The following is a 24,027-nucleotide window of genomic DNA, read 5'->3' as shown; positions in this document are numbered from 1 at the left end:
ACAACCCGCCGTGGAGAAAATAGGAGGAGGACAGAGGACCTGTTCACTGCTTTGAGTTGTTTAATAAAGATAATAAAGCCAGATAAAAATCTAATAAATAGCAGACAGAAGATCATCCTGCAGCGGGGGATGCATGACAGATTCTCCGGCCCTGCTTCTAAAACGACAAGCATTCCCCCAAGAGAAAAGGGCTCAGGGCTGGCATCTTTGAGAGGCCCTTTCCTTTGGCAGCACACGGAGCCAGCCCCCTTTCACAGGAATGCCCGCTAGCAGCCCTTGAGCATCCTCTCCTCATCTGCACAGCTAATGGGGACCGTCCTTATTCGCCTCGGACAGCAGTAGCACTTCGACATAGATACCGCCCCATCGTCCCCAACCTTCCGGCCGTGGCCCCGTTGCCGGGCTTTTGCTTTAGAACGTAGGAATGGTGCCCTTTTGCTGTCGTATTTATTACACGCCTTCTGTTACACGGACACCTCCTGAAAGGCAGAAGTCTAATGGCTGATCTGAAGAGAGCTTTTGGGGTTCCCTTTAGTGCTTTTCGGAGGACGGACTTTTCTCGTGCTCTGGTGCCCTTGGAGTGCACTGCAGTGGGAGTTGGGGGATGTTTTCTTTCGTTGAGAGGACCTTAAACCTGTGGCCGTCTTTTCCAGGATTTCCTTTGGATGCTGTGGACGCTTCACTGCTGCCGAGCTGCTCTCCTTCTCGCTCTCTGTGATGCTGGTCCTTATCTGGGTCTTAACTGGGCATTGGCTCCTCATGGATGGTAAGTGCAGAAGATGCAGACTGGGTCGCTTGAGAAGAGCCAGGCCTTCTTCCCGAATTCTCCCCCAGAGGCCTCGCCCCTCTTGGGGAAGGGAGCATTTTTACACAGCTTTCCTTCCTGAATTGGAATAACCTCCTTGGGCTCAAAGAACTTCAGAATCGTTGCACAGAGGTGCCTTCACTTGTTTGGCTTGTTTGTTCTACCTTAGGTTTGATGGGTCACCTAGATCAGTATTTCTCAACCTCAACAACTTTTAAGATATGTGGACTTTAATTCCCAGTGCAGGCCGGGGAATTCTGGGCGAGTGTTGAAGTCCACACGCCTTAAAGTTGCCGATGTTGAGAAACTCCGATCTAGAGATAGGCAGGTGCTTTGAATGCAACCTATTTCAAACCTGAAATGCCCCAATTCAGCTCTTTCAAGCAGGAAACGGTTGCCTGTCTCATTCTGAGAGTATTTCAGAGACAGACCTGTTTCAAGTGAGACGTGCTACTCTGAACTCAAACACTTGCAGACTTCAAGAAAAGGGTATTTTTAATCTGAAACACTTCTAATATTGACTAAGGGCAGAACCCCTGGATGACTAGATGCAGAGGGACAGCCAGCGTCGCCTCCGCTCCAGTCACCTTTCAGAGTGCAGAAAGTTCCCTTCCGGCCCCTACAGGCAAAGGTTGCTGTGTTTGCATTCTTCATTTTCAGAATAGAAAGATGAAGCAGGCCTGCATTTTCAGGGCAGGAAAAGCCACAGCTGAGCTTGCAGAAATTTGGGAAACGTGGCATCTTATCCTCTATACTTCTGCACTACCCCAAGCGTTTGGTGACTTTGTGTTCCAAACAGGGTTAATTCTGACTTGAACTTGGGTGCAAGTGGTATCCTGGTGATGTCCAGTGATCAGAATCACCTCCAGAGAGTCTCCTCTCTCTCCTCTGGGCCCAGCATAAGGAACAAGCGGGCACCGTGGAAAGACAGTTCTTCATCCCTCGTCTGCCATATCTCAGCTAACTAGTAAAATTGTCTTTATAGCAAATAGTTTGGTAGTTCTTGTGGTATGGCGTCCTGATCAAATAATCAGTGGCCTTTTGCATAGCATACTTCAGTGTTCCTTTGGGGGTTGGTTCTTTGCCAGTTCTTCAGTTGGTTCTTCCATCAGAGAATTAACAATTTCAGGCACTGAGAGCTACCCACTGTTTCCCTCTGCAAATACTGCTGTTTTATTGTACACTTGTACCTCATCTAATACCTGCATGGTGTGATGAAGCCTGTAGGGCCTGTACATACTTGGTACCACCAGCATTGGGTGTGAGTAGAAAGCTGCTCTCAGCACTTTGAGTGAAGCATCACCTTTTAATAAACATACTATTGTAGAATGATAGAGCATCAGGGCTGGTGGGGCCTTCGAGATCATTTAGTTCAACCGGCTGTCCAAGCGGTAACCTCCTCTTACAGCATTGTCAGGAGATGGCCGGCTGGCCTATGTTGAAACAGCTCCAGCAAAAGAAAGTCCACCAGCTCTCATGGCAGCCCATTCCATTGTTAAACAACTCTTAAGGTTAGGATGGTCATCTTGAGGTTCATATTAAAATCTACTCCCTTGCAGTTGAAACACCTTGTTTCTTGTCTTGTATTCTGGGCAACTCTGAATATTACTTCTGCACCTTGTTTGTGTCAGCTTTTCAGAGACTTGAAGACAGTGATTGTATTTCTCTTTAGTCTTTTCTTCTCCAGACACTGCCTGGTGTCTCCAAACATTCCCCATCCATTTGGTTTTGTCTGCCTCTTGTAGACTTGTTTTCGAAAATAATTCGAGTGCCCTTCTCCAAAAAAATGCCCAGAATAGAATTTAATGTTCTAGAGCAGTCTAGTCAATGGATAACAGAAAGAAAAACTGACTTAAAATTGTAGCCTTTTAATAGGAGATTGGATGGCCATTTGGTACCGGTTCTCTTGCTTGAGCAGGGGGTTGGACTAGAAGACCTCCGAGGTTCCTTCCAACTCTGCTTTTCTGTACTCTGATGTTGACACTGTATTTCTGTTGATGCAGCCTAAGAAGATACCAAGATCCTTTTGCATGAACAACTATTAATTGGGGTTCCCTCCTTTGTTATATATTTAGTTTTTCATACAAGAATTTGAGGCTCTTCATTTGTCCTATAATAATAATAATAATAATAATAATAATAATAATAATAATAATAATAATAATAATAATAATAATAATAATAATAATAATAATAATAATAATAATGGACGCGGTGGATCAGTGGATTAGGATGCTGAGCTTGTCGATCAGAAGGTCGGCAGTTTGGCGGGTCGAATCCCGAGTGCCGCGTAACAGAGTGAGCGCCTGTTACTCGTCCCAGCTTCTGCCAACCTAGCAGTTCGAAAGCAGGTAAAAATGCAAATAGAAAAACAGGGACCACTTCGGTGGGAAGGAAACAGCGTTCCGTGCGCCTTTGGCGTCTAGTCATGCCGGCCACATGACCACGGAGACGTCCTCGGACAAGCGCTGGCTCTTCGGCTTTGAAATGGAGATGAGCACCGGCCCCTAGAGTTGCAAATGACTAGCACGCATGTGCGGGGGAACCTTTACCATACTAATACTAATACTAATAATAATAATATAAAGCAGCTGCTTTATAAAGATTGCACAGACTGATTACAAGCAGCGGCATGACAAAGTAGCAACAATGGTGCGTTGGAAGATCTGCAAGAAATATCATTTGCCTGTAAGCAAGAACTGGTGGGATCCTAAAATAGAGAAAGTCATAGAAAATGATAAAGTTAAACTGCTCTGGGACTTCAGAATTCAAACAGACAAGCACCTGCAACACAACACCCCGGACTTAACAATTGTCGATAAGAAAGACAAAAAAGTCTGGATAGTGGACGTGGCAGTGCCTGGAGACAGCAGAATAGACAAGAAAGAACTGGAGAAGATAACAAAATACAAAGACCTACAAATAGACATAGAAAGACTGTGGCAAAGGCAAGCAAGGGGAGCACCAATAGTGACAGGCGCCTCGGGTGCAATCCCAAAACAACTGGAGCACCACTTGAACACCATTATTGGCATTGACAAATTTGCCATTAGTCAATTGCAAAAGGCAGCCTTACTAGGAACTGCTTCCATCCTGTGACGATATCTGTAATACCATCAAACATCCACATCTGCCTATCCCAGGTCCTTGGTAAGGACTCAATAGGTAAACAAAAATGCCAAATCCAGTCTGAACATCGGGCTGACTGTGCGATGATCAATAATAATATTGATTAGCCCCTGGGCCATATGAAGGTGCAGAGTTTCAAACACACATTATACTAAAATGCAGTAAAAACAATTTAAAATGGAATTAGTTAAAATATAATTTAGGATAAAATAGAAATAAAATACAATTTAAAATGAAATTGGGATAAAATACATTTTAAAAATGAAATTAGAATCAAATATGGCAATTTAATATGTAGATAGATAAAATATGATAATATTATAAAATATGATAATATTATACTTCACTATCCCCCTTACAATCTACCCCAATCAGTCTCACCTATGCCGATCTGAGCCGAACCATTTTGCTCAGGTACTGTGCTGTGTTAAATGTAATTTTCAAGTTCTGGCCGCACGTAAGGTAAGTTATTTTGATATGGGAGTCCCAATGGGTCATCCGTTTAGGGCATAGGCCCAGGTACCTGTCTCTCACCCTCTTATACAGGCAGCAGTCAAACAGGACGTGAGCCAGGTCCTCGACCTCTGTCACTCTGCAGATGCAGAGGCGTCCCTTATAGGGTGTAGAGTGGAATCTCCCATATCTGACCATTGTGTCAAACTGTTCAAATCTCATTCGCGTGAATATTTCCCTAAGATGTTTGGGCAGTTGTAACTTCAAATAGCCGTCTGCTTGAAAAGTGCGTTTGTATCTGCTCAGCCATTTCAAGTTACCCACCTTACTAAGGATGGCTATGCCGTTTTGTGCTTCAGTATCCTTAATTTTTTGGGCAGCTCTTTTTTTAGATCGTTCCCCCGTTACGCAAGAGACAGGAAGGCCACAGCTTTTTACAAGATTTGTCAATTTAGCGAACCAGGAAGTTTGTGATTGTAATTTTATCTGCTCTAGTAGGCATAACTTGGGGAGCCTGTCACTCTCCATTTCATTAGTTTTATGCCAGTAATTTTATGTTCTGATTTTGGATAGAGCATGAATTGTATGAATTCCCAGTTCAGCTCTAACTGCTGCAGCAGAAGTGCTCGGATCTACTCCCAAAATATAGTTCAGGTGCTGGGACTGCGTTTGTTCTAGCGTTGTAATGGGTATATACCCCAGACTTCTGCTCCATGGAAAAGCATAGGAGTAACCTTGGCTTTATATCATTTGTCCTTGTTGAAATTCATCTGACTTCTGTTCGCCCAGCGTTCCAACTTATTGTTCTCTAAGATATTCTTTCTATCTTTCTATTGCTGCAAATCTAATACAGGCAGCCCTCAACTTACAACAATTCCTTTAGTGACCAAAGTTGCAGTGGCACTGAAAACAGTGACTTATAACCTTTTTTCCACACTTAACGCCCGTTGCAGCATCCCCCGTGGGTCACGTGATCAAAATCCAAACACTTGGCAACTGACTCGTACTTAGGACAGTCCCAGCGTCCTGGGGTCACGTGATCCCCTTTCACGAACTTATGTGAGTCAAGTGGGGAAGCCGGATTCTCTAATCTCTTGTCTGGGTCATTTATGAATAAGCCCATTCAGTAGACCAGGCCAGGAGATCAACTCCATGGGAAGATTAAAACTACTTTTACTGAGAATGGCTATGAAAGCATATAATAAAAACTTTGCAAGTCTGCGCCGTGTACCTTCTCCATCCTGTTCTCGTTCAGCGAAGTAGGGAAGTGTCCCTGAGCTGCTTCCGAATGTTGCCCCATCGCTTCAGGCTTTAGGCCGGAGTTACCGGGGCTCCCCCACTCTTTCCAGCTTGACCTGGACCCACAGACTTGCACGAGGTGGTGTGGTCCTGCTCTACCTTCTGATAGGCTAGTTCAGCCTACATTTGCTGTCGTCTCTGCTGGAGTCCCACGGGTTGAATGCTTTCCAAAAATTAAAACAGGTTGAGTGTGCTGCATTCCTGGGTCAGCTCAAGTGGCCACTATCAGAAAAGGAAATCAGGTTGGTTAGGCAGGATTTCCTCTTTGTAAAACCTTCACTGATTTCCGCAAATGATACATTCTTTTCTCAGTGCTTAGTCATCGGTTCCAGAGTTTGGGCCAGGAATCACGTGGAGCTGGATGGTGCTTTGCCTTCTGTTCCCCCCCCCCCCCCCCGGCAGCTTTTGCCTTCTCTGAACCTCTGAGGCTCCCTCTTCCATGCTTCCTCAGAGGCCACCAAAAAGTCCTCCAAGACACACATACACACACACAAAACCCGGTCCCTTTGTGCCTCCTGAATGGTCTGATTTTGCAGCCCTAAGGCCATTTGCGGCAGTGGGGCAGCCCTGCCTTTTCTTTACCACTCCCTCCTTTTGTCCGCCATCCTACTTTGAGCCCTTTGAATGCAATTTCCCCCCCCCCCAGAGGAGAAGCCGGAAGCCACGTAGGAATTGTGCCCCCTGCCCCCCTTGCCCTCCCCCCTTAGCAGCCGCCCACCCCTCCCTCACCCACCCCTCACCACCTTAGAGCCCAAGGGCGCTTTTGTGGCTTTCCCTTTGGAGCTCTGCTCCGACTTCCCGCATCAGCTGCTGCCTGACAGGCCTCCTTGGGATTTACACCCGTCTCCTTGTCCCTTTGGCCCTTCGGCACCTTGGCTGGTTCCTGAGCTGCCTGCTAGTTCCTCCCTGGCTGGTCGGCATCTTGGTTTTGAGAGCTTCTCTTGCGCTCCCTTTATCTGAGAAATTTTGTCCATGGGATTCTGCCTGCTATTTCTCTAAAGTTGTTGCTCTCCTGCAATCTAATGGCTGTGCTCCATTTTCTCACTCTATAATATCTTGAACCCCAAGATGATGCCATTGTTTTTTCCTCTTCTGCCAACTCTTCCTTTTGATTAGGATCAGACTGAGGGGAAGCTATGACCTTGTCTTCTCTCTGGCCTTCTGGAAAACAAAAGTCCATTTTTGGACTTTGCAATCACGCATGAGGTAGTTTTTGAGCAGATGTGCAAATAATTGAAATCTCCTTTAATTCCCCTCCCCCCTGTCTCTGAAAGTGCTGTCTTTTGTCCATTATGCAGGTCTTCTGCTAGGCGCACATCATCACAATTGTTTTGTCTCCCCTTCCTTAGATTTCTACCCACATCCCTTTGAGTAAGTTCTTATCTTTAAGTTACTAGAACTTTGAAAAAGTGCATTTCCTTCACGGTTAATGTTAATTTCTTCTCTGCACGTTGAAGGCATTGTACAGTTTTATAAACTAAGATACATTTCTCATAATTCTGGTGCCCAAATGTAAATAAACACAGAGGATAAAGTGTCAGCAGTGTGGAAAGCAAGTTTTATGAGAAGAGGTAAAGTAACTGTCTGGCTTAGTCCAGTGAACAGAAGGTCAGCACATTGTGGGACAAATTCTTGTAGCATGCCATGAAGACCAAGGATTTGCTAATTGGTTCTGAAAGTTGTCGAGGAGTTTTGGCAGTGGGGCCATTTAGCCACCACTGTCAATCTTCAAGCAGAGACTGAGCACCAGGTACTTCCTTAAGATGCAATAGCCACCTGGTTTGGGGCATATAGCTAAGGCGGACTTCAGCATCCTGCCATGCTGCACTCTGGTTTTTCTACTTGAAAGTGCCAAAATACAGTGGGGAATGGCCTGGGTGCAAAGATTATAGATTTAAATGTTGGGCTTGCAGAGTAGCAGAACACAGAAGATTTGTGTGCAAGAACTGCTAACACTGACGGTGGGATTTAAAGTTCATTTTGAAAGTGTTGAACCAGCAGCGTCTCTTATTCTTTGGGGGTTCCAGAAGGCTGGTTCTTAATTGAAATATTTAAGGGCGTTTAAAACATCATCCAGAGCAGCACTCTTGACTGATTTGAGGAAATCCTCCGTGACTTAATAAGTAATGAAAAAGTGTGTTTTCCACAAGCCGTTTACACAAGGGGAAAGCTTCCAGAATTGACAGATTATTAAAATAAGATTGCACAAAGGCACGTGGGATGATCTCATTTCTTGCCTGTCTGAGGCAAGAGCTTCGGTGCCCAGGGAGGAAGACTGCAGACTGCCTGGGCCTCAGGAATGCACTTGTCTTGTCTTGACTAAACTATGTTTGATACAAGTCACGACAGTCTCTCTCTCCTCTCCCCCCCCCCCAATATTAATGGCACCACCAAAGGAAGGACAAACTCAAGCCTCTAGAAAATAAGCGGGGGAATAGCCTGGTACCCAAAGCTTTTCAAAGTAGCTGCCAGGCAAGATGGATATCAGAGCACCAAAAAGGTTCTCCTGTCCTCTCCAGCTGCTTCCTCTTGCAGAGTTGGGCTACTGGGAAGGAGATGACGCTTTTAAGAAGAGGTTGGACAGCCATATGTTTCAAATGGGGTGTCCAACCTTGGGAATTTTAAAACCTGTGGACTTCAGCTCCCAGAATTCTCCAGCCAACCAGAGGAATTCTGGGAGTTGAAGTCCATAGGTTTTAAAGTTCCGTAGGCTGGACACCCCTGGTATTTGGCCTCCTGCCTGAGCAGGGGATTGGACTAGAAGACCTCCAAGGTCCCTTCCAACTCTGCAATTCTGGGCTCTCATAGCTGCCCTTTCCTGTCCGAGTGCAGAGCAACGATGCTCCCTGATGAGAAGTGGAGTGACATGAAGAGGGGGCCTGGGCTGGGCCCAGTGGAGGCTGGGGGTGGGGGCTTTCAGTTGAATCTCCTTTTGACAGCACCGATTGGGAAGATACACTTTTGCCTAATGTTTGGCGTTGAAATTTGGAAGGGTCAAACAGCTGCAGCACTAAACGAGATGTCTGCTGGGAAGGGAGGCATTGAGTAGACCCTGGTAAATTTCCCCAGTTCTGAGCTGGATGTCTCTTAGTTGTTGCTTTAATTTGAAGTTTGTTTCCCATACTGTATGCAAGTAGTTCTCAACGACTGGTCACCAAATGACCATTCAAAACCAGAGGGGACTTACGATCCAGATTCAAAGTTCCAACGTCACGTAACTGCACTTATGTAATTGTGGTTTGTGATGGTGTTTTTTTTTTAAAAAGAAACTGGCTTTTACTTTTCGTTGTACCTCTGAACAATGAGCTGAGTCAACAAACGCAATCATGTGTTTGCTTAATGACCGTTCAAGTAAAAGTTCACTTATAGACATAAGTTGCATCTCATGTTTCATACAGGAGCTGGGCCCCCTGGCAGGTGGGTTGATCTGGGAGAAGCTGCCTGCCCAAAGCCCCCCCCCCCCAGAATCTTCTGGGCTTCCCTGCACCTGGCCCAGCAACCAGACCACATCCCCCCCCCCCGGCTTTCTTGGCCTGTTTCTGCCCTCCGCAGCTGGCTCCTTTGTCCACTGAAGTGCCTGTTGTTCTGCCTGATATGCAGATCTGATGTCACTCTTTCTTTTCGTAGCTCTGGCCATGGGCCTCTGCGTTGCAATGATCGCCTTCGTCCGGCTGCCCAGCCTGAAGGTCTCCTGCCTGCTGCTCTCCGGGCTGTTAATTTATGATGTCTTTTGGGTGAGTTTTGAATACATATCTCTCTCTCTCTCTCTCTCTCTCTCTCTCTCTCTCTCTCTCTCTCTCTCTCTCTCTCTCTCTCTCTCTCTCTCTCTCTCTCTCTCTCTCTCTCTCCCTCCCTCCCTCCCTCCCTCCCTCCCTCCCTCCCTCCCCCCTCTCTAACACACACACACATATACATATGCATACACACACACACACAAACATAAAAGCTACTTTTATTGAGTGTTATGCAATGCCTCTACAAGCATTATATTTCAGGATGTTTTGCATTTATCAATTGTCAAAAGGCCTTTTCTTTTATATAAAATGTATGTTCACTTTTCCCTGTACATATTACTCTGAGGCTCTTGTGTTTACTTCAACTGAGAAAAGCTGTGGGAGGATCTGCAATTTTCATTAGGGGAGCTAAATGTATACATTTTAATGTATATATCTTAATACACTCCAGAGTTTGGAAATAAAAAGTTGCTATAAGATTTGCATCATAAACTAGGCTATCATAAAAATCTAAAATATTTTAATTTTAAAACATTTGCTCATTCATTCATTCATTCATTCATTCATTCATTCATTCCCTCCTTTGAACTTGAAAGACCTTTTTAGGCATACAATGTCAACAACTGTGACTTCATGGAAAGCGAAGCTGCTGGAGTTTCTGGGGTGGGAGCACAGTCAGACACTTAAAAAAATCCCTTGGCCATCTCTTTGGTAGCTGCTACTTTTTTGGGCTTGCGGGCACTAAAGAGACATTCCCAGCGAGTCGTTTTCCTAGACCTGAGGGGCAGAGGAGGTGGGCAGGCCTCATCTTCCCGGAACCAAACCTCCAGGCTGAAGCAACCTCAGCGGTGAATGCCCAAAGAGGGCGGGTGCCACTTACTCCCTGAGCAGATCTTCAACAGGGAACTGTTATCTGGGGGTGAAACCTCTGGCAGAGTTTGCGGGTTGAGCTTTGCAGAGTTGCCTCGCTGTGGAGACCTGCCTTCTCGAAAGCCAGGCTGTTCTTCAGAGTTCCTCAGAGAAGAAGAGTAGTTAAGCTGGGCAAGGCTCCGGCTTCCTTGTTCGCGGCAGTTAAGTTCTTTTCTTTAAGGAAGGGCTGCCAAGTCATAGATAGAGCTGAACGATGCAAGAGGACAGAGGTTTAATTTCTGTACGTCTTTCACACCAGCAACAGGGCTGCCAAGTCTGCTCACTGAGAGCGGGTAGATGCATCTGCCAACCCCTTTTTGCTCCCCTGCTGCGGGTCCCAATCTGGGTTGTGGGCAGTTCAAACCCGCTCTTTCCCCTCTCCAGGTCTTCTTCTCTGCCTACATCTTCAACAGCAACGTGATGGTGAAAGTGGCCACACAGCCGGCAGATAACCCCCTGGATGTTTTATCTCGGAAGCTCCACCTGGGGCCCAGCGTTGGCCGGGACGTCCCACGCCTGTCGCTGCCTGGCAAACTGGTCTTTCCAAGGTAGGATTGGGCTTGTTGGTCTCCTGTCCTTGACTTCTGAACTTGGGAAGCTGTTTTCAGGAGGGACCCAAACAGGGTGGGTGGGTGGAGGGGGAGGCATCGCCTTCCATTCACCAACCCGGATTACCTGGCCGGTTTGTGGCTGATGCTGGCCAAGAAGGAAGGGCTGGTGCTGGGGGCGCTAACAAGGCTTGCTCTTTCGCAGTTCTACAGGCAGCCATTTTTCCATGCTGGGGATCGGAGATATTGTGATGCCAGGCCTGCTGCTTTGCTTTGTTCTGCGTTATGACAACTACAAAAAACAAGCAAACGGAGATTCCTGTGGCACAGCAGGACCTGGAAACATTTCTGGTCGTATGCAAAAAGTCTCCTATTTCCATTGCACTCTCATCGGATACTTTGTAGGTAAGAGGGAAAAGGCTGTGACAACTGTGAAACGTTCTCTCTCTCTCTCTCTCTCTCTCTCTCTGCAAATTCTTAAAACTCTTATATGTTGATCAAAACTTAACTTACACGCATATAGGTTGTTCTTGACTAACATCCACAATTGGGTATGGGATATCGGTTGTTGAGAGAATAGTCGTTAAGTGAGGCATCACATGACTGCTTCGCTTAACAACCACGATCCTGGCTCTCTCAGTTGCTGTTGTTAAGTGATCTTATAGGTCATTAAGTGGATGGAGTTCCAGGTAAGGAACGTGGGATGCCTCAAGGCGTGAGAGACTCTGGGCGACACACACATGTGGGGAGACTGGAAGTATTCCCTGCTGAAATCCAAGCAGGATTTCATTAAAATGGCACCATTGATGGAGAAGTAGGGAAATAGATGTATAAGCCAGTTGTGTGTGTATGTAGTTTTGTGCCTTTGAGTCCACTTTTGGCAAGATTTTCAGAAGTGCTTTGCCATTGCTTCCTGCCTAGGGCTGAGAGAAAAGGACTGGCCCAAGGTCACCCAGCTTATAGCCCAGAATCTTAACCGCTACACCAGACTCATTCTCATAAACACAATACATGCAGTGTGAATTTCTAAGTAGTTTCCAAATGGGGCTTCTGGCCATTCAGATACAGAGAGGGGGGGGGGGTGTCTTCAGATCACCGTGTCATTGGCAGACAACAACTTTGTAATTGGAAAAGCCCCAGTGATCTGATGGTAGGAAGGCAGCAGGAAATTGCCTGGTCTAATGGCATTCACTCAACAGTGGCACACAGACGGCCTGCATGGCCATTGCTAAGCAAAGCGGTCACACTTTATGACCGCATTGCTTAGTGACAGCATTCCCGGGCGTGATTGCCATCATAGGTTGAGGAGTACTGTAGACCTTTTAACCAAACTTAGAAAATGATTTATGCTGGATGTTCCAAATAGAGTAATTGAATTCATGAGGTACAGTAGCTTGAAGGTTTTCGTTTAGCTTTTTTTTAACACAAGGTTTTCTAAAATATAGCCCTAATTTTTAATTAGTTTTAAGCATACACATACAGGCTAACTAGCTCACAGTATGACTAGCTGAGAGGTATACAGTTTTTGAGCCATTATTAACTCTCAGAAGCTTTTTAATTGGCAGCAAAGCCAATTCTGTGAGTTGATGTCCACAAATCTTAAAGCTGCCCAGGTTGGAGATCTCTGGTTTACAGATAACTTTGTTTGGAAATGGCCAGCAAAGGTCAGGGCAAAGACAAATCTCCTCTTCTGTCGCAGGCCTTCTAGGGACGGTTGCTTTCTCCAGGGGTTGAATCTGCTGAGTAAAAATGAGCACCTTTTTCTAACAGTGACTTTTCTTGCCTCCTTCGCAGGGCTCTTAACAGCCACCGTGGCGTCTCGCATCCACCGGGCAGCCCAGCCGGCTCTGCTGTACCTGGTGCCCTTCACCTTGCTGCCACTCCTCACTATGGCCTACTTAAAGGTAAGTGGGCCAGGAGGGAGACCAGCTCCTGAGAGTCTGGCCTGTCGGCACAGAGGCAGCTCATTCCTAGAAGGGCCAGCAGCCTGGCCCCTCTAGATTCCTGACTAACACTATAGTTCCTGCTCAAAAGAAGGAAAAATGAACTCGTGCCTTGAAAGGGCTGTGATCTTAAATCGGCTTTTGCTTTTATTTTACGTTTTAAATATCTGCATGCATTTCCTTGATACTGCCCTCTGCCTGAAAACTCCTCAACCAATGCATGCACGTTAAATATCTTTACTCCCTTCTTGAATCGTCAGGAAGACTTGCGGCAACACTACAGTGAGCAGGTAGTCCTCAAGTTACATCTGCCCATTTAATGTCCATTCCGTTGGCCTTAGCCTAGCATTTAAGAGTACCGTGTGACGGAGTGAGCTCCTGTTCTCGCCCCAGCTCCTGCCCACCTAGTGGTTTGAAAGCATGCAAATGGGAGTAGATAAGTAGGTACCACTTCGGTGGGAAGGTAACTGCGTTCCGTGTGCCTCAGTGTTTAGTCATGCTGGCCACATGACCACGGAAGCGTCTTCGGACAATGCCAGCTCCCTCGGCTAGGAAACGGAGATGAGCACCGTGCTCTAGAGTCGGACACGACTGGACGGGAAACCCTTTACCTTAAAAAAAAAAACCTTTGGAAAAGGTGCTGTTGTAAAATGTCACACACCCACAGTCACACTACCACCTATTGGATGCTTGGCAATTGTCTTATGTTTACAACTAATTACAGCATCCTATGATCATAGGGCTGCAATTTGGGATGTTTTTTGCCTGTTTCTGACAAAAAAAGGGAGAATGTTTCTCCTAACAACTGCCATAAAAACACATAAAATTGAGTCCGGCCATCTGGATGCCTAAGGGTACAACCATCATAACTCACGATTAAATTCTGTAAAGATCACCTATATAATACTAAAAGCCAATACAAGAAAATGTAATTAATTCAGAATAATTAAAAGCTGCCTTTAGGGCCAGGCCATTCCAGCCAAAAGATTAAATAGGCAAAACATGATACAGCAAAGCCTTATTTTAACAGAGGGATGTCCACTAAATTTAAACTGGTGTAATTGAAATCATTTGGTGATTACAGGATTGATGTTTTTATCTCATTTGTGTCAGTGTATACAAATATATGATAGATGCAAACGACATAAAATGTAACAGAGATAATTATGCACATCACATGGACGGACTGGCTTTGAAAATGATGGATTTGACACTAAAATGTTGTCCTGTTTTCTCCGTGTTGTCCTGTGGCTAAATAAAGTCACTGCAGGTAGTCCTGGCTTAGCTACCCACCTGCTCAGCAAATATTTGGAGTTACAACAGTGCTGAACGAGGAGACTTAACAACTTATCCGTGAACAGCGTCCCCATGGTCTCATAATCATGATTTCGGTGCTTCAGACGAGCCAAGTCAATGGGGAAGCCGGCAGGAGGTTGCAAGTCAGAGGCATCACCGTGCATGATTTGCTTAATAACCAGAACTGACGTCTTACGTTTAACGTAGTCATGCAGCTTTTCAATTTACAACCATATCAGTTAGCAGTGGGGTTGCTGTTTCCAGTTGCAGTCATTAACCGAGGACTGCCTGTGTTTCTTGCAACAAGAGGCATCACTTTGCACCCTGTAACTGTAAATGAAGCCGTAGGTTTTCATTATAGAGCAATGTGAACTGCAGGGCCCAAAATATAAAGAAAGGCATTGAAAGGCAAAATATACTAAAGGTGGTTGTGAGACCTCTGGGGCCATTTCCTTAGAATAAACCTAGTCTTTTTGGGATGGCGGTTGAGAGTAAGCCGTTTCGTCTCCTCCGTCTGGGGCTAATGAGATGTTCTGCTGTGGGCTTGTTGGCTAAAAGGGCCCTTTAGATAATTGGTGCTCAGCCATTTCCTTTCAGAGGTGAACGCCAGCCCTTGAACTGTATTGATTCCTCTGCAGTGGGTGCCGACTTCTGCCTCTGCCAGCCTTTCTTCAGAGGAATTCTGTGAAAATACTTTGTAGCAATCCAGGAATTATAATCCAGTACGCTCACACAGAGAAGGCCTCCTCAGGGTACCGTCAGCTAGGCAATGTCGGCTGGCGACCCCCAGGGGGAGGGCCGTCTCTGTGGGAGCGCCAGCCCTATGGAACCAGCTCCCCCCTGAGCTTTGGATGGCCCAAGATCTCCAATCCTTTCGCCGCGGCCTCAAAACACTCCTGTTCCACCAGGCTGACCTGGACTGACAGGCATTTTAATTAATTTATATTTAGTATTTTTAATTATTATTTTTTTAAATTCTCTAATTTTAATTTATTGCACAGATGTTCTCAATTTTATTTCTATCTTGATTTCTGTACCTATTATATGTTTTGCTGTTAGCCGCCCTGAGTCCTTCGGGAGATAGGGCGGGATATAAATCCCATCAATAAATAAATAAATAAATAATTACACCCATCCGTATATATGAACCATTGGCAGAAATCGAACGACTTACAAAGAGATCAGGATTGGGGGAGCTCAGCCCTCCCAGTCCTTCTTGACTAGGCTTCACCGTCTCTGGGGGGCTGGAGGGAAAGTCACTATTTAACGGCGATATTCTCCTTTCTGCTCCAGTCACGGTGCAGTTCTCTCTCCCTTCCTTGCTAACCTCCCGCTGTTGGGGGAAGCCACCCGTGGCTTGGGGCCTGCGACTGTGTGTGCAGGATACCCGGCTGTGCTTCTTAGTCCTGGGCCATGGAAACCGCCATTCCTGGGAAGGGAAAGAGCGGGCTCCTACTGAATCCCCTCAAGATGGAGCAGCTTTGGGTCTGTGTGTGCCGAGCAAATCTAAATGAACTCCTCCTTGATTCTGAGTAGAATAACACACCCCAGTCGAGAAGCACTTTGCCCTTTGCAGCTGCCCCTGGACTCGCACGCGGGTGGCAAGTGTGACCAGGTTTCACACTGTGATATTTTGTGTGCTCGCAGTTGCTCAGCCAACTCACTTCCCTTCCCGTGGGATGCCTGTGGGGTGCTCCAGGCGGGGCTGTTCTTGAACATTCAGAGGTTGCAGCTTTACACAACGCTGGGAGTTGGAGTCCACACTTCTTAAAGCTGCAGAAGTTGAAAAACTCAACCCTACGTGATTCTGTCCTCACAAGTGATCACCACGGGAGGCCTTTGAGTAGTGTGGGGGGGGCACCATTCAGGGAGGCCCTGAGTCCGAGTGGCCGAGGGCTTCCAATGGGGACAGTTAGCAGGGGGGGGCGGGGGGGACTGGCTTCAGCAGAAAACACCTTCAGTGACGACAACCTTCCAGTGCTGGTACAGGCAGCCCACAATTACAGCCATAAGTTGTGATCACAACCAATCTTTACAACCTTTTTTGCAGCAGCTGTTAAGTGAACCCATATTTATGGGGTTTTTGTTTGTTTTTTGGCTGAAAACGAAATAAATGTCAATTTTTGGCCAAAAAAAGTCATAAATCGTGGCCATGCGGCTGCAGGATGCTGCAAACAGCCATAAATACGGGCTGGTTGCTCAGCACACAAAACGGTCACAGTTTGCAGTTTGGGGGGGCAGGGTTTCCGGCTGTTGGAACATTAAATCTGGATTGTAAGCTTTTTTGGGGGGGGAGTCCATTAATGGTCACTAAGCAAATAGTCATAAGTTGAGGACTAGCTGCAGCTGGCTTTTGGTTTTGACAAGGAAATGCAGGTCATTGTTTTTCCTCTCTGAAGCCAAATTTTCCTCAGGAAATCCTTCTAATGAAAGGAGCCGTTCGGATGGCATTTATATAATGCAAGCACGGAATCCAGAGGTCCCTTGTTTAGCTGAAGATTGGGGTCCTCCGCAACATCTTCCCCTGCCTGTAATGGGGCAAAGACCGTTCCCCCAAATCCCCCAACCTCCAGCGCTGGGCCCCCTCCCTTTTTTGACTCAAACCCAGGAAGCCCCCAGGGGCCCTTGCACAACATCTGCCCAGCAACTTTAACATTGATTCCCAATGGAAAGCCAAATGGACGCCCAATTTAGGAAGACATATACGTGGCCCCACAAAAAAAGGCACCAGGCTTTGAACTACCTAGTCAGCAACGGATACATCCTGAACAGGATTCGCACATTGTACGGCTGGAGTCTCTGTATAAATGGGGCATAGCATCCTCCCTTCCCTGACTGTGGGCCCCCAAATCAAACACAGCTGACCGGCTGTAAGCTGAGGGCATATACTGCTCCAGTATCTGATTTTTTTTAAAAAAAATGATGCTGTGTGCTTCCATGGTTAGATAGCCTAGTCCAGAGGTTCCCGAACCTTTTGGGCACCAGGGATCACCGGTTCCGTGGAGAGAGGTTTTTCCGCGGACCGGAGGGGGGCTGGTTTTGTGTGCTGCCTGCATCCTGCGGATGGGGCTTGGCTTGTTTGTGTGGACTGGTTGTTGGCATGCCGTGACCTGGTACCGGTCCACGGACCGGGGATTGGGGACCCCTGGCCCAGAGACTGGTATTTGAACATAGTTCTTTTTAATGTGTATTTTATTAACCTAGGGGAAATATTAATATATATTGCTGGTCCCTGCATGAAATGCCCCACGCTAAACAACCGACCCGCTCTTCTCTCTCCCAGGGCGACCTGCGCCGCATGTGGTCGGAGCCGTTCCATTCGAAGGCCAGCAGCTCACGGTTCTTGGAGGTATGATGGAGCCGACGGACAGCGGCCAAACCTCTGCCTGGATCACTTTTCACTCACAGCTTGCTTGCCGGTGCCTGAGGCTGGGCTGGTACTTAGGGGCATTGCCAGTTTGTGGAACTTGTACAGACGGACTTGCTGTATTTCCAGGAGGAAAGGGCAAAGTCGCCGGGCTTCCTCTACCAGCCTCCCTTCTTCCTTGTGACTGGAGACCCCCTGCCCAGCCCCCTTCTCCTCCCGGCCCCCCTCCTGTTTACAAATCAGTGCAGACCATCCGCTGTTCCTGGGGGGGGGAGGAGGAGGCAGCAGCCTAGGTCAGAAAACGGCACCACTGAGGTGTCGAGGAACTTGTGAACACTACAAGGAAAAATGGCCACAGCACTTGGAGTTTCCTGGAAAACCCCACCCGTACTTTGGACCCTCTTTTTCCGTTGGACTCCAGTTTTGGAACGAACTGAATTTCTTTGCTCATTGTACTCTTCCCCCCCACCTTCTGTTCATTTTCTCCTGTGGTGTGAGGTGACCTATGAAATCCACAGACATTGATTGACTTATCGCAGTATACCAGATTAAAAAACTTTGTTGTAACAAGTTACATTTCCACCCTGATATCATAATGCAGTGAATAAGAGCAACACACACATACACACACACGTTCCTACACTCCTTTTATACATCCCTTCAGGCATGCACATATAGCATTGTGTGTGTGTGTGAACCAACACACAAAACACAGACCCCCACCCACCCACACTGCAAGGGTAAACTTTGCTTTGTAGCTGAGAGGAGCTTGCTGTAATTTTGAGCATGTAGAGCAGTTGACAATGGCTTTCTTGTATATGGATCTGCAAATAGACCGATGCCACCCCACCCCCCCACCCGCCCCGTTCCTCCCCCCCCACCAGTGAAGCTTCCAGTTTGGTTTTCTTTTAAAGGTGTAGTATGTTGTACTGAATGTCCTCCTGGATTTTAGGGGATTTTTTTGTTTTGTTTTTTATTTGCAATCAATGTAGCAAACTTAGGGGAGGAAGAAAGCCGAAGCCGTTTCCTTCCTGCCCCGTTTTGTTTGTGGGTTTGTTTTTTACAACTTGTCCATGACAGTTTTTAGTAGCTCTCTTCTCGACCTAATGCATGTATTATAGCAGCTGTTGTCTTCGTGTGTTCTGATCATAGTAATGTATGACTTGTAAATACATTTTTTCTATTTTCTATTTTTTGGTAATTTCTTTTGCATTGTTTCATTAGTGTGTTGTATTTCTCCCCATTACCCAATGTTTAAAAGTGGGGACTCCGCCCTCTACTGTTGTGATGGTCAACGTTTATGATGACTACTTTGTACCTGGGAGTCTCTTAAAAACAAGGACTTTTCTAAACAAATTGTCCAGGTTCTGTTGTGTTAACTGTGACAGATCAACTGTTTTAAAGTTTCCCGGCATAATGATCTCTTTTTGATGGAAAGAAGAATTTCTGGCTTTCTATTGAAAGGTCTGTGCTTGTAAAATCTCAAACCGCAGCACATTGCAGGCCTTTCCTAGGCTTGCTTTAAAGTCAGAGCTGAGATGGTTTATTGCCCTTCAGTCATACACGGACAGTCATCTCCTGACATGCAGTTATCCCTCATTGTTTCTTTTTTGTGTTCCTTGGCAAATTTCATGTTGCCTTTATGTCCAGTTTGAGAGCTTCCTAGAAGCATCTAGTTAGGTGGTTTGCAGGAGATGGTGTGGACACCCCTCACCTGATCCAAGGGAGACCTCCTTTGTGCATATACCTTGAGAAAATGGCACAGGAACACAATTCTTAAATTAAGGGAACCCCACAGCTTGCCTTCAGAAGTTGTGGGTGCTCCGTCGCTGGAGGTTTTTAAAGAAGAGATTAATCAGCCATTTGTCTGGAATGCAGAGGGTAAAGTTGTCCAACCTTGAGAACTTCAAGACTTATGGACTTCAACTCCCAGAGTTCCCCAGCCAGCATAGTCTTAAAGTTCCAAGGTTGGACACCCCAGTATAGGGTCTCCTGCTTGAGCAGGGGTTGAACTGGAAGACCTCCAAAGTCTCTCCCAACTCTGTTATTTTGTATGTATATTTCATCTTTTCTCATCATGAAATTACAGGTCACCCTACTTCCATCCAGGCCCTGACCACACGAAGAGCTGCTTGGCTTCTAAAGATGGCTGGTTTTGTTGTCTTTACAGACGGTCCTGGTCACACGGTCTGTCTGAAGCATGTTGAAATTTTTGTTGTATTTTGTTTCCAAACAAATTCAGGACTTTGGTAATTTCCAAACAAATCTACCCTGTATTGAAGTCTCTCAGTTTAGCTTGGGTTAGTTGACTAATCGGGGCTGATCCTAAGGATCACACTCGACTCATCAAGACCCACGTCTGCTCTATCTTGATGTTTGGTTGCTCTAAACTTGTTCTTCAGAGCACAGATCTTTGGGAAAGGAGTCACCTTGGAATGGAAGTTTATTTTGCATTTCTTCGAGTCATAGGGCAGGAATTCACTTCCAAAAGCTTTCATTAGCAGCCTGTGTGCATTTGCATATGTGATAACAATGAAGATGCTTGCAGAGAGACAAGATTTTTTTATTAAGGGAACATTTTTTTTATTAAGGGAACCCTTTCCAGTCCACTAATTTTGCATACTGGGTGTTTGCAACCCTTCCTCCCCTACCCCTCCCACAAAACAGTGGAGAATCCAACTCCTGGGGGTGGGTGGTGGTGGTCTGGGCTTGAATTTTGAAAATCCTAACTGAAATCGCCAGCTTTTGCAGTTGAAAGTTGTTGTCATTTTCAAATTTCAATTCTCAGAGAGCATTTTGTTGTTCTCAATTAAACGAGTGATGTAATCATTCGTTCTGAAATAATTTTTGCTGCTGCTAGGAGAATTTACCCATTTGCATGGAGAATTGATGTACGATGTGGGTTATGGGAGAACGCGAGGAACGTTTTGAAGCGTTGATAACCATTTGTTGTCTCCGGCTCCGGTGGGCAGGGAATTGGCAGGCAGGAAGCACATCTGGCTGGCCACGTGAGGCGGGACCTTGTTGAAGGGCCTGGAAGCAGCTGGGAAGCCTGCACGTAACTGGGGTCCCGTGGTGTCCATCCTCCCGGAGGGTCTTTCAATGCGCTAATAGTGACTGGGATTTTCAGCTGCGCAAGAAGCGCCTATGTGGTGTTTATTTTGCTCTGCTCAGACCATGCCTTTCTATAAAACATTCCCAATGTATGCATATTTTTAAACCATACTTTTTAGAAGTCATATTTTTACAAGTCCGTTAAAAAGCAGCTCCAAAGTGGATGCTATACTTGTACTATAATTAACATCCCGGCATCTTATAAAGTATATATTAATTTGTGCTTGTGGTTTTAATTTATTTAATGAGCTGCGTTGAAATTATATGTAATTCAGGCACTGATTATCAGTGTCTGGTTTCTTCAAATCCATTTAAAAAACGTTTTACAGTTGGTAAAATTATTGTACGGGCAGCTGATGCTGGGTTGTGTTATATGAAATTGCACATTTTACTTTCTATTTAAAACTTCACTTTTTCTCTCTTGAATTGGCTCCATGGAAGGAAACAATGGCTCCCTTCATGTTCTCCCACCGTTGCTGTAAAATGACTAGAAACTGGTGGAGTTCTTGTTTAAATCCCCCAATCCTCTAGGCAGGATTCATGTCTTTTTTGACCATAATTTTAGCAGGCACTTCAGTTTGTACGGAGGCCCCGAGGTGCAGCGTGGATGGCCTTTTCCTAAGAAAAGCTGACCAAGGGCACGTGCAGATGCCAGCTGGTGTGAGATGACCCTGCTAAGCCCCGCCAGTCGGAGACATCTTAGCAGCCAGAAACCTCGGTCTGGATTGAGTGAGTCTCCGTTTGTTGGCTCGGCCCCAACCCAGTCAGATGCTCCGGCAGCCTACGCGGAAGGATTCCATGGCGGCTGGACCGATGGCCACCAAGAGTCTCACACGGTCTAATAAGATCCCAGTCCCCATTTTTTCCCCAGCACGAGTTGTCCCCCAAGGCACCCAGGTTTTGTTGCATAGCTGGGCCTCCCAAAACCAGGGAGTTTCAGTTGAGCAGCTCTCCCAACTCCTGGCAATCCCACCCTTGTGTGTTTTAAGACTTGCTGCACAAGGTAAGGTGTTGTCCAGGCGCTGATATAGCAGGAACCCAGGAACAGAGTCCAAAGAGCATCCAGGCAGCCATACTTGAGAAGCTTCTGAGCAGCAGCAGAAGCATGATCTGCTGACTTGCTTAAGCATTTTGTTTCTTGTTAAATAGTTTTGATTCAGAAGCACAAACGCTTTTTTTCCTGTGGTGTAACTGTACAGGTGGCCCTCAACTGAATTTGGGTTGCTAAGTCATGCAGTCATTGAGCAATCATCATGTGACCAGACCCAGTTTTATGACCATTTTTACCACAGTTAAGTGAATCACCGTGGCCATTAAGCAAATCAAGTGGCCGTTAAGTGAATCACATGGTTGTTAAGCGAATCCTGCTTCCCCAATTGACTGCTTCCCAGAAGCTGTCTGGGAAGGTTGCAAACTGAAGTCGTCTGACTGCAAGATGCTGCAACCGTCGTAATGTGAGCTGACTACCCAAGCTGTGATCACGAGACTGCGAAGTTGATGTAACAGTTGTAACTTCAAAGTAAAGTCACTTTTTCTGAGGCCATCGTAACTGAATCATTGTTAAGTGAAAAGTCATAAGTTAAGGACTAGCTGTAGCTGTGTAGTGATGTTCTTGGTGTGAAAGGGCAGACACAGATATGCCAGGACCGACGGAGAGGTGATCCTCAACTGCCTGAGAGACCCTGTAGGATCACCTCCACCTGCCGATATCTTCAACTCACGGTGGGCAAAAAGTAGATCACACACTTGTTCTCTAGTTATTAATCCTGGAACGGTGCATTTTTAACTTTCTTTTTATCCCTATCTTAAAGACTTAATTTTATACCTGGAATATCTTCATATTCACAATTGTTATGTGAGTTGAATACTGCTTCAGTGGCCACCCTTTCCAAGAAATATATAGTTCATATCTCTAACAAAAGTTAAAGACTAACAAAACTTAAATCTTACTGCACCGAGGAAACACTCTTAAAACATCCAGAGCTATTTAAGCCATTTGCATTCAGAACCACCTTTAACTTCTGGGTGGCCTTCCAGGGCAGCCCCATATAGAGTGTATTGCAGTAATCCAACCAAGGGAGAATTAAGGCATGATGGCAGAGCACCAGGTCTCCCGGTGCAGAAACAGGATGGTGTGCAAGAGCCCTCTTAGCTGCCATTGGCACCTCTCCTTCAGGCAGAAGCCGCGAGTCCAAGGAGATTCTTGTTCACCATAAAGGCTTGCAGCCCTTCCATGATCAAAGATGGACTCTCCCTGGACTCAATCTTGGGATCCAAATCAATTCCATCTTACTGGATTCTGACTTCCAGTCACTCCTTTGTGGCTTGATGCCAAGCTGAATATTGGCATACTGATAACTAATCCTGTGTCAAGAAATAAACTGCCATGCTTCATATGGATATTAAACAGCAGTGGAGAAGAAATGAAACATTGCAGCCACCCACAACTGAAGGCCTTGTGACCCTACTTCTCCCACTACCATTTGCTGGATTCAGCTTAGAGGAAGGACAAGCACGCTAAAAATGTACCACCAATTCCCAAACGTGGCAGACGGCCCAGACAGAGCCTGTGATTTGATCAATGGCTGCTGAAAACTCAAGGAGGGACAAAGGCCATCAAAAAAGATGGAGATTGTTTCACAAAGCAATTGAAAATCTATTTCCTCCAGGGCCCTGCAGAGATACAGACCTACTTGAGATCTTTCACCATGAACGCAGCATTAGAGACTGGTTGGCAATTCTCCAAGACAGACCGAGTGATGTCTAATTGAATAAGGAGAGCAGTTCCACTAATCAGAAAAGGCAGGGATCCAACCCACAAGAGGTGGGGGAGCTGGTGTCCTAGAGGATGGAGATCCACTTCCTCAGGCCAACAGTTGCAGTTCCCCAAATTCAAACCACGCTGCTTCTGCTGCAAGACCATGTGCGGCCAGGCTCCTGAGTTGGGTGCCTGTGACAAGCCCATGATTATCCTGGTGACTATAAAATCTCGGAAGTGACTGAATCCAATCCTGGAAAAGGCAAACTGAAGTTGCCCGAGTCACCAGCCTGGGAAGGTCCTGTGCTAACTTGGAGATGAGATGAGGTAGAGCACACTTGTCAACCTTGGCAACTACCCTGTTGACTTCAACTTCCAGAACGTGGTGGGGAAGCAAAATTTAAAAAAAATAAAAGCACTCCAAGCTGGAGACTAGGAGACTCTCGGTTTCTCGTCCTGCCTTAGGCATGAAAGCCGGCCGGGTGAGTTTGGGCCACTTAAATTTCAGACAAAAATACCTGCCTTTGAGGGGGGAGCCAAGGCCCAGCAAGTCTCCCCTCCAGCAAGGGACCCTCCCCAGCAAGGGACCCTCCTCCAGCTGTAGGGTTCTAGCAAGCAGAAGGCTGGACCTTTGAGTGTGCATTCAAAAAAGGACAGCATGAAACCCAAAAC

At 46.2% G+C, this 24,027-nt stretch overlaps 1 protein-coding gene across 1 annotated transcript in view; it reads left to right on the top strand.

Moving 5' to 3' along the window:
* The window catches only part of SPPL3 (signal peptide peptidase like 3), an 83,463-nt gene extending 64,790 nt beyond the window's left edge, over positions 1–18,673 (top strand). The window contains exons 6-11 of the mRNA XM_083373281.1: positions 654–766; positions 9,314–9,420; positions 10,714–10,877; positions 11,083–11,282; positions 12,672–12,781; positions 17,400–18,673. Coding sequence (XP_083229407.1) covers positions 654–766; positions 9,314–9,420; positions 10,714–10,877; positions 11,083–11,282; positions 12,672–12,781; positions 17,400–17,471 — 766 coding nt within the window. The 3' untranslated portion in view covers positions 17,472–18,673. The remainder of the gene's footprint in view (positions 1–653; positions 767–9,313; positions 9,421–10,713; positions 10,878–11,082; positions 11,283–12,671; positions 12,782–17,399) is intronic.
* Positions 18,674–24,027: the final 5,354 nt, after the last annotated feature.

This window comes from Vipera ursinii (genome assembly GCF_947247035.1).
Source record: "Vipera ursinii genome assembly, chromosome: 14".
In the NCBI taxonomy this organism is placed as follows: domain Eukaryota; kingdom Metazoa; phylum Chordata; class Lepidosauria; order Squamata; family Viperidae; genus Vipera; species Vipera ursinii.
The sequence above is the reverse complement of the archived record's forward strand: the minus strand, read 5'-3'. Positions and strand labels throughout refer to the sequence as shown.